Source organism: Drosophila takahashii, chromosome 4, assembly GCF_030179915.1.
Source record: "Drosophila takahashii strain IR98-3 E-12201 chromosome 4, DtakHiC1v2, whole genome shotgun sequence".
In the NCBI taxonomy this organism is placed as follows: domain Eukaryota; kingdom Metazoa; phylum Arthropoda; class Insecta; order Diptera; family Drosophilidae; genus Drosophila; species Drosophila takahashii.
Window position 1 is genome coordinate 1605990 of NC_091682.1, and position 10408 is coordinate 1616397.

Genomic DNA, 10408 nt, shown 5'->3' on the forward strand with positions numbered 1-10408 from the left:
AAAAAAAATAAATTTTCCTACATTACCATTTCCTGTCCACCCCTTAAGTTATTTAATATATTAAACGAAAAAAACAAATCTATTGGAAATCTACGTATTTGTAAATATACACAAATTTAAACAACGGCTAAGTTCTATAATTTTTTGGATATGTTACGTACGTCATTATGGTCACACTTTAAACAGAAAAAATCATAACAGTGAATAAGAAACGGTAAAATAAAACTAATTGTCGGTCAAAACATTTAAGAATTTCAAATTAATGTTTCTTCCTTATCTGTTGAATTTTTGAAAATTTGAACACGGTTGCCACTTCAAAAATTTTTTATAAGTTAAAAAAAAGATTAAGTGATTCAATTTGATTAAAAACGAGCCAAATTTTTACCATATACCAAATTACCATGCCAGCGGAACAATTTAGTTTCAAAATGGCTCTTTTGGGTTTCAGACATTAATCACTTTTAAAATTGCAAAAAAAATGAATTCGTTTTTTTTCAAGTTAAAAAAATTTTATATCGCTATTAGCAAAAAAGAGTAAAATTCAATAAAAATGGGCCAAAGAGCCAACGCGAAAAAAAGAGCACGATTTGGCTCAAAAGAACCAAACGTTGCGATGGCTTTGCAATTGTCTTCAAAATTATGTAGGAAAAAGTTATAGCCAAAAGAACAGCCTTTCCCGTGATACCAGTCTCATTCCAAAGGCTTTTTATTCTTCTCCCCTACATATTTGAAAAAGTAAGTCAATTTTCTAGTTTTAACGCGGCGATATTCCCTCAACTGTTAAATATTGTATAAACTTCCATAGAGCTCAACCCTTCGATTTCTCTCAAAATTCACTTTTTCGGTTTTCCCGTTTTTTGGAGTTTTTGCGGATTTTTCCGAAAGTATTAGAAAAAAAAAATGTATTAAAATTGTCATTAGGTTTTACCTCGTTAAGAGATGTTTTTCATAATTTTTATTAAGGCAAAAACTTTTTATATACCATCAAGCACAGTCCGCTACGGGATGTTAGAGTTAAAATTTCAAAAATTACACATTAAACGAGCTAAATTAAGTTGTTCCAACATAATTAGAATTCACTTTTTCTTATTTCTTCTTTTTTTTTTCTCAGACCCATGAACTCTTTTTTTTGTTACACAAACGCGACAGAACCAATCGTCATTATCCTTAGGAGCAAAAGTAATGCCCACACAAATCCTAAAATGAAATGTCTTCGTAAATAAATTTAGGAAATTGGATAAAGTGTAAACATACCAATGGTACCACGCATCGCATCCATCACATCCAATCATAGCAGAACCATCGTCTACCTTCCCACAAGCCGGACAAATCCATATGCGATTCCCCTCGGCGTCAACGTATGAAGATGGACGACTTGTTTCTGCGATGTGCGAATTCTCTTCTGAAATAATGGGGGGAGAACTAAACGAGCCACCTTTTGACGCGGGTCCTCCACTATTGGTGATTACTGATGAGAAGTTATTTATGATCGTATTAGGCGTCAACATCAATTGCTGTGGTAATAAAACTGAACTAGCCGAAAGCGTGGACGACGCAGCATTACTGCTACTGGGATTCGACAGCCAACCGGCTGAGTTGGACGAGGTTTGGCTTATGGGTATCTGCGTTGGCCTCGAAACTATTGGGGAAGGCACTGGGACTACTGAAGTAGTATTAACGGAACTGTCGCTTAGAGGCGGGCCTGCACTTGATATTCCTAGTAAGTGCGATTCAGCTGAAAGTAACAAAGATTTATAGTGTTACTAATGTGATCGAAAATGTATCCTACGTACATGATTTGCCCTTAGGCGGCCCGGTGACCAATGGGGAGAAGCGAGCCAGCTCAGGAGAATTATCTCGCTCACGCTCTTTTCTTTCTACAGGAAATATAGTTGGCTGTTTAACCTTTCCTGCATCCGACGTGTCTTTGTCTTTTTCAGGAACCGGAAATGTTGTGGATTTGCCACCTAGTTTTAGTGTTAGTTTTGGTATTTGACTCGGAGACTGCTGTAACTTAGGAGACATTGCATAAGTGGCCGCAAGCGGTGGTTTTATTGGCATTGGACTTGATTTCAATACAGGTGTACCCAAAAGTACACTTTGAGTAGAGCCAAGTTCAACGGTGTTTATTAAAGGCGCCCTGGGAAATTCTTCCACTTCATCCGGTATATGGATTAAAATCTAAAAAGATATTGAAACTATTTCAGTAAAACGATAAAGAAACTTATCTTTGGAATCCCTCGTAAATATCGACATAGTGGACACTATCAAAAATGCCCGTATCTTCGGGAAGCCGAAGTTCATATACCCTTTCCGTTCTAACAATTTATAAATTAATTTAGCCAAATTGTAAAAAATACCGATGTTGTCACGAAATATTCGTGAAATGTTGATGCTTAAATTACTTTCCTATAATAAATAATAAAATCCGTTTCACCACTTATATTGCACCACCCCTACTATCAAAATGTAAGTACACAAACACATTTTTATTGCGCAATAATTTGAAAAATTTGACAGAAACTGGTATTACTCTTTTATAATAGGTTTTTTTCAGGACAGACTTAAAAAGGAAAATTAAAAAGCTAGAATATATATACAAAAAATATGAAATCCATAAGAAAGATTGTCTCTGTTTCTTGAAAATTTTTTTTTTTTCAAACAGGGTTGCTAGCCCAATAGAACAAATTATAAGCAAATTTGACCTAAATTACTTGCGTGGGGGCTACTGAAGATTTTTAGCACAGCCATCCGTATACTTTTGTAGGTTTTGAAGCAAACTAACCATGGGGTCAGTGGGTACTCATGGAAGTATTGTGAAGTATAAATTTTTGGTGTATAACTTCTTAGCCAGGAACACTTTTAATTTTTACAAATTTCGTTTGAGATAATGGAATTGTGACCAACCTGTTTTTCCTTTTTCTTCTCCTTTTTTTGTTTTTTGTCAAGTCCCTTTATTTTTCGGTCGGGTTTGAAAGACGCTATGCCAATTCGATCCTTTTTCTTTGATTTATCTTTTTTATCCTTTTTTTTTTTTATTTTCCCTTCCTTGAGCTTTTTTAGTTTTTTATGATGTTTGCGCATTTTGAGATCTAGCGACAATGCTCCAGTTGGTGTAATAGTAATATCCTCGTAGTTTGAAAATGTTGGCAAAAATTGCTGCTCCTCTGATATATTCATGTGACTTGATAAAAGAGGGTTAACGCCTGATGCCACGTTTCCTGTCAAGCTACTGGACGGCACCTTTTGGGACGAATATGCCGAACCGCAGTCCATTCTAGACAATGGAATAAGATCGGCTCCCCCAGCTAAACTGAACTTGTCACCTCCCATAAAATTCGGTAAGTTGAATTGCTGAAATGATGACGTGGGAGGGGCTGTGTGAATTATATTCTTTACGTCTGGAAGGGTCAGTTTTACTGGCTTCTTCAATTTCTTAATTGATTCACTAGAGCTTGAAGAAGGCAAAACATTCCTTAAATCCACATGGGTTTTGTCTTCACATATTGCTGATTGGGACTGTGGTTGTACTAAGCCCGCTTTAGCATGACTTGGGGATGATAGTGGTGATTTTCTTTGAACCATTTGTCTGTTTTGTATTGATTCGTCTGAATCATCTGAGACCTCGATTGGATCACCAAGGTTTCCAGAAGCCTGTACTGATGATTTTGCCTTTAATTTAGCTGGAGCATGTGGCGTATATGCATTTTCCAAGTCAGTATTGCCACAAGTCACTGTTTTACCTGCTGTTAAATCATGTTATTATTGCATTGTTAATATTTTTTGCACTAAACTTACACTCAGAAAACTTCAATGAATCTGGTACCAACGGCGCAACATTGCAGTAGTTTCGATCAGTTTGCAAGTCCATCTGCGCGGAGGACCTCCTCAGAAATTGATCACTGTCAGTATCTTGAAAATAGGAAATTAAAATGGTTATTATTATATAATGCTATTTTCAATATGCCACACTTTCTCCGAAGAAATCTCTAGGTATGTTAGTTTCTTATAGTTATCATCTATTGAATAACTCGCGATTTTCCTCGTGTTTGTTTTTTATTTTTGGGATCAATGAGTCAAAAGCACCATCATCTTTGATTGTTTCTGGTATAATGTTTCTGGTTAAACTCTACCATCCTTCTTGGTGTGTTTTTAAAAAACGTATAATCGCTACGGTCCGTGCTATTATAAATTATAAATTACACAGGCCGACAGTGTTTTTGGTGCAGCCCTATAAACATTAAATGGTGTTAATATAGACTTAGTTTTCCACTGTAACGGGTAGTATTTGTGCGTTCGCGGTTTGAAAAAAAGCAACATTTAATGTTTTGACTTCTTCTATCTTCGAGGGTCTGTGCTCAATTATAGCCTATACCTATACCAAAAAACGGTAAGAGTTAAAAAAAACAGATCCTTATATTTCAATCCTCTATCGAAAAAAAAAGTTTCGATTGATTCTGAGATTTGACCCAAATGGGCCTGTCACGTTTCACCTGGAATTACCCATATTTTTTCGGGTCCATTCCAGTGTATAACATTTAGGGCTACTGTCATATTTTTCATCAAATACTGGGTTTTTTCTTTTGCATATGCGGAGGGTAAAACGTGGTTTTTAATATATAGTTTCTTTTGCTTAGATTCTTCCTAGATTGCATCCCCCTACTATATACATATATCTGCTTGAGTACAGTTTGCAGTCTCAGTTGAAATCAGAAACTTACAAGAACATTAAACAATAATCACGTTTATGTTGTATGTTAAAGGTGCGATCGTCACTAGTTTTTCTTCTCGTTAAGAGGTGTTTATACCCGTTACTCGTAGAGTAAAAGGGTATATTGTATTCGTGCAAAAGTATGTAACAGGGAGAAGGAAGCGTTTCCGAACCTATAAAGTATATATATTCTTGATCAGGGTCACTAGCCGAGTCGATATAGTCATGTCCGTCTGTCCGTATGAACGCAATTCTTTAAAAAATGATTTTTGAGGTCTGTTTCGTGCACGTAATACACTGAACCGGATTCTTATTTGATTCAAAAGTGTTAAGAATATTGACCAGACAAAAGTTAAGACGAATTGTGGGATATGACTTCGAAAAAAAACTTTTTTTAAGGTATAGAGAGAAATATTCAATACTTATGTATGGGCCGAAGATTAGAAGGATCAAAGATCCAGCCCAAAGCTGGATTACTCTCAAAATCGAATCTTTTAGTTTATATTTAAACAGAAAAAAAATTTCGTGTAAGTTTGATCATTGGAACCGGAAAAAATCAATGGTGACGTATAATTATGAAACACTTTAAAATTAAGATTTTGTTATAACTTATGCCACGGAGGCAAATATTATATTGTTTTCACATGAAATTCTTTGTTTTGTTATAACGATTAAATACAAACACAATCACCTTAATACGACTTTTAATAAAAAAAATATTTAAGAAATTTATGGTGTCGTATAATTTTGAAACACACCTTAACTGCCATAGAAAGGTCAGAAAAAATAAGGTCAAAATAATAGAAAATTTAACATTTTTGCGATTTGTAATTTAATAGAAATGATCTGCAAGGGTATATAAGCTTCGGCTGTCCGAAGCTAGCTTCCTTTCTTGTTATAAATAAAAATCAGTGAACAACTTATAAATTTTAAATTATATTTTTAAAATTATAATCTTAATTAAATAAATAAATAAATTTATTATGTCTACAATGTTTGTTTTGTGGTTGATAAAATATGTAAATATAATTAGGTGTGCTTTAAATACGTACCAGCTGAAGTTTTAATTGGTGGACATCTAACGGTATCAGCAACAGATCCTTCTGATCCCGGATAAGCGATGAACGGTGCGATACCGACTCTGTTATTATTATTTCCAAAGCCGACCAGACCAGTTACTGCAGGAAAAAGACCAGGTCCCGAAGGAATTAAGCCTGGTCGTGGCGGAAAGTGCAATAGTGGAAGCAATGGAACAATTCCTGTTTGATTGCTAGGATACATTGATGTATTTGACAAAGGGTTGGGAACTGTCATGAATGGATCCGGACAGGGAGCATCATTTTTTTGTTTTATACCATGAATAGAATTAGTTAGGATTGAGGACGTTGTTTCAGGGGAATAAACCTTGTTAAATTCCTTTTTATTTTCTGGTAAGCTCGTGTCATATTTTGATTTGTACTTTTTTCTTTCCTTTTTATCTTTTCCATGAAAGTTTGGTAAATGTTCACTTGATACTTGGCCCGTGTTGCACAGGTTTAAAGGCTCAGTTGGCATAGCAACGTTTAAGGAATTTTTGGATAATAGCATCGCAGATGACGCCAGCGGAAGCGTAATTATATGCGTTGACTTTTCCTTTTTAGTCGTTTCAATAAGACCATGTGATGTAAAGTTCGTTTGTTTTACTACATTTTTCCCGCCAGGTTTGCGGCCTCGCTTTTTTGGCTTCACCGAATCAATAATTGACATTTCTACGTCGGCTTTAGGTGAAGATGAGGTTTGATCCAATATACCATAATTGTTAATTTTCATATTTGGTGCGTTTATGTTTTCAGGATTCAGGCCTATTGAGGGTGTTGGCGTTATAGTAGTCCCAGATGGAAGACTAATTAATGGCGGAGCGGGCAATGTGCTTCCGAATACACGTACACCTATTCCAGGAGGTAAAGAAATTGCTCCTCCATCCTGACGCGGGGTGCGTGGCTTAGAAATTTTCTTAAATATATCCAACTTATTTCGTTCCGGTTCTGATGTGTTTTTTTTTGCTGGCAATGATACTTGCGATTGTTGTATTGCACACGGCTGTGCTGGAAAAATGGAACTTTGGGAATTACTCTCAGTCTCCTTTAAAACTACAGGCGCCGCTCCAGGCAAATCAGCTGGGACGGAATTTTCTGTATTTAAACTCGGTTCAATAGGAAAGTCGCTCATAATTTGCGTGTTCTGCAAGTAGCTTTTTCCGTCAAGTTCAAGTTGAAGCCCCTTTTGCTTATGCTTGGCCTGCTTCTTTAACATCTTTTCTATTTGTATTTTATTCGAATCAGACGAGCTGCTTCCCCGATTGACTCGCTTTTTAGACTTTTTCACGTGCAGCATTTGGCTACTTGTAGCGTCATTTTGGTTCCTTGCAAGTTTTTGATACATTTTTAAAGCTTTTCGCTGCGACTTTTCTTGAGATTTACCCAAAGAATTATGAGATTTATCTCTTTGGACAGGCTCGCCTGTTAAATCCAGTTTCTGTTTTTTATTCTTCTTAGATGTTGTCGCAGTCAACGGGGTTGACATTGGAGAATTGTTAGAAGGAAATATCAAAGAGGCCTCTGCGATATCACTTGTCAATAATGCAGCATTTTGGCTAATGTTTTTAGCTTCTGAATATTGGTGGGATATTATTTTTCGTGAATTTACAGCAGCTTCTTTTTCAGATGTCATCATGTTTGGAGAATTTTCCAAAGGGTTACCAACTATCGACGATGGAGGCGGTGCATCCAAACCTTTAAATTTTTCTAGAAACAAAACGTAAATAAGTATCTTAAAGAATTTCACCGTTAGTATAGGTCGTACCAATTATATCCGGTATTACAGCTTCTGGAAGTTTGCCTTCGATAGCTGGACTAATAAATCCGCCGGTAGTCATCACCACGCTGCTCAATTCGCGGACTGAGCGGCCAATATCCGAATCAAAGGAATTTGACGGAAAATTAATTACCGCGTTGGGAGAAAGGGACTCCAAGTGGTTGGTGCCCAGTTTGTCCGCCGAACTTGTCGCATCGGGCTCTGCCTTGGTCGCAAATTCCCGTTTTTGGGAAAATTCTTTTTGAGCTTCGGTTTGAATATCTCGTGGTTCGGGGTCTTGCATTGGTGGCAAATACTCAAAAATGTAGACAGGTCGGGTCAGGGTTTCTGCGCTTCCAGGCTTGAGAAAGTTCATATTTACAGCTTTTTTTATAGGATACTGTGGTACGTCTCTTGTGAAACCCACAGGCTCCACATTCCCTATGTAATCCAATAGTTCTTGAACATTAATATTAAGATTTTTCATACTGAGGTGTGCATCCTTAAGACTAGGCTCGATCCGATTTGCTAAAACAATAAGAATTATTCCAAATTCAATATAATTAATATCTTGTACGATCGCGATCAGCATTGAGTTCTTCAAAATATTTATGAATAGACAACAAAGGAACGTGGACCATTAATACTGATGGATATACATTTCTGTTGGATTTCATTGTAGCAGCTTTTAACCGCTTCCAATAATTTGATTAATTGGTGGCTTATTAACAGTAAAGTAGACGGATCGGGGAGGCTTCGCCAAGCGGTCTGTTGAATAGGGTCGTACACAAAACATACCGTGTTCCATATGACAATGGAGGTCTCGAGCAAACTCCTGCGTAAACTTCTGCAATATATCTTGCAACAACTCCAAGGGTGCACTCAGTGTGCAGCTGTAACCAATAGTTTGTGTTATCTGCGCAATAACAACAAGCGCCAGATCTGAAGAATATTTGTCTGCCATTGTAGTTCCTCATGTGTACGCCTTGTTTCTTGGGTTATGAGATATCACCCCAGAGTGGCGAGCAATTAGTGTGATCTCTGTAGCGACTTAGAAGCTGTTTTATAAATGATTATTGTAATTTTGCCAGGGAAAACAGTCCCTGTTCTTTTGTGTACACCTTATATTTTACCACCGTCAAACTATCGATGGCACTATCGATAGTATCGAGGGTTGGGCGTCAGCTTATACCCTCTGCACACAGCCGCTTAAAATTGCAACAGCGAACTGTGTTCCCACAAAGAATCGCTTAGGCGCGCAGCTAATCGGCACAAGCAACTCTAAAAAAAAACATAGATCATTTTCTGAGTTCCTAGCCGTTGCAAGGCTAGGAGCATAGAGTCAAACCTCCGCGGAACATATCTCCGCCCTTCTACATACGACATATCTCCACGCGGACGAAATGCACTGGACGGAGATATGACGGCGAAGATATGTCGCTATCCCATACTGAATACTTTCCACAGCAGCGCAGTTGTAGAGACATTCTAGCACATTAATTTGTTATGTAGAAAAAGTCGCTGAAGCGGTATTTAGTCCCTTAAGTAAAAACCTCCTCTGTGTGCACAGGCAATTATACCATCGATGGTTTAAATCACAAGATTGCAGTTTGATTTTGCAGTTTTAAATCTATCTCAAAAATGTAAATATTTCATTAAATATATATATATAAATTATGTATTGATAGTTGTAAATAACTTTAGCGTTCTTCGTCCCTCCTTCCTGTTGTCAATTAAAATATCTTATCTTTTCGACAAGTTAAAATAAGTGTCGCTTTCTAAAATGTGGTTAAACTTGTTCAATTTAACTTGATTGTCATCAATTAAAATAAATTGCTTATTTCCAGAAGTAGCGTTTTTGGGAAACAAGACTTTCAACAACAAATTGTTTAATTGGTCGGAAACACTACTATTATTTTGAGTACGTAGATTCGAAAGATAAGGAGTGATACCATTAAAATGCATTTACAGAAAATAAAACCAAAATCCATTTGCCTATAATACCCCAAAAGTTGTAAGTTTACAGAATTTTTCCAACTTTGAGTTCATTTTTCTCGGAATCCTTGCGTCGGGAAATTTTTTTGAAATAGCATTTTAAGTTGTACAATTTGGCTCATTCATCAGAGCTAAGTGAAATGGGATCAATTATAAAAAGGAATTTTATTGTAATTTTATATTTTATTATATTGTCGCTCGGGACATTTGCACACCTTTAAAGTTGAAAAAAATTTGCAAAAAAATGGATTTTATTTTTAATAATGGTCTTTCCTTTTCACTCTTCCCAAGCTCTATTTTGTGTAAAAATCTTGATTTTGTACCACTTTTAGCTCTTAAGATATCGTTAAAAAACTGCCGTATTCGCTCGGGACAAAAATAGAAGTGATTTTCGGGGAATATTTGAATGCGTTTTTTTTTAGAATGTTGTCCAAAATGTCGCTTTAAAATGGTTTTGGTTTTACTTAAAAATGGTTTGCCGTTTTTTTTATGCAGTTTCAACCACATTCGCTCGGGACATGTCGCCCGGGACATTTTTTCTTAGCGTTTTGTAAAGTGTATTTCTTTACCTCTATCCCTCAATTACTGTCTGTTTTGCTTTTAACTTAATAGTTTAACATTTAAATGAAGCATTCAGTACAGAAAAATGTTACATATTAGCATTCCTAAAGGATAAATTTACAACTGAAGACGGGTCCAAAAAATAACAAAAAATTAGCCAAAAACTGATTTTTGCGTATATTGGTGTGGTTTGTCATAAAAATAATCAAAATATTCTCCAAATTTGTAGTTAAGCTCAGTATCCAACTAATTAGAAACTAATATCGGGGCAAAATTATGTGGAAATATGTTTTATTCAAGTTTCAAGGT

At 36.1% G+C, this 10408-nt stretch overlaps 1 protein-coding gene across 2 annotated transcripts; it reads right to left on the reverse strand.

Annotated features, from left to right (window-relative positions):
• Positions 1-917: 917 nt before the first annotated feature.
• Positions 918-8681, reverse strand: Taf3 (TBP-associated factor 3). Of its 2 annotated transcripts, none has more exons than XM_017155411.3 (8): positions 8342-8681; positions 7553-8071; positions 5764-7494; positions 3799-3912; positions 2908-3743; positions 1794-2181; positions 1255-1735; positions 918-1197 (listed from the first exon to the last, which is right to left on the reverse strand). In XM_017155411.3, exons 1-8 carry the CDS (start codon positions 8505-8507, stop codon positions 1077-1079), a joined length of 4356 nt encoding a protein of 1451 aa, XP_017010900.2. In that variant the 5' UTR covers positions 8508-8681; the 3' UTR covers positions 918-1076. The 2 variants fall into 2 exon arrangements, with proteins under 2 accessions (XP_017010900.2, XP_044251290.1); XM_044395355.2 differs by having other exon boundaries at positions 2908-3746.
• Between the last annotated feature and the right edge of the window lie 1727 nt (positions 8682-10408).

What these genes read in the sequence shown, in the direction of transcription:
- Taf3 (XM_044395355.2), bottom strand. Translation starts at nt 8,507, where the DNA reads ATGGCAGACAAATATTCTTCAGATCTGGCGCTTGTTGTTATTGCGCAG. An exon ending in ACCAATTAAAACTTCAGCTG is followed by an intron (nt 3,913 to 5,763) that starts GTACGTATTTAA and finishes CCTATTTTCAAG; the next exon opens with ATACTGACAGTGATCAATTT. An exon ending in AGAAGAAAAAGGAAAAACAG is followed by an intron (nt 2,182 to 2,907) that starts GTTGGTCACAAT and finishes ATATCTTTTTAG; the next exon opens with ATTTTAATCCATATACCGGA.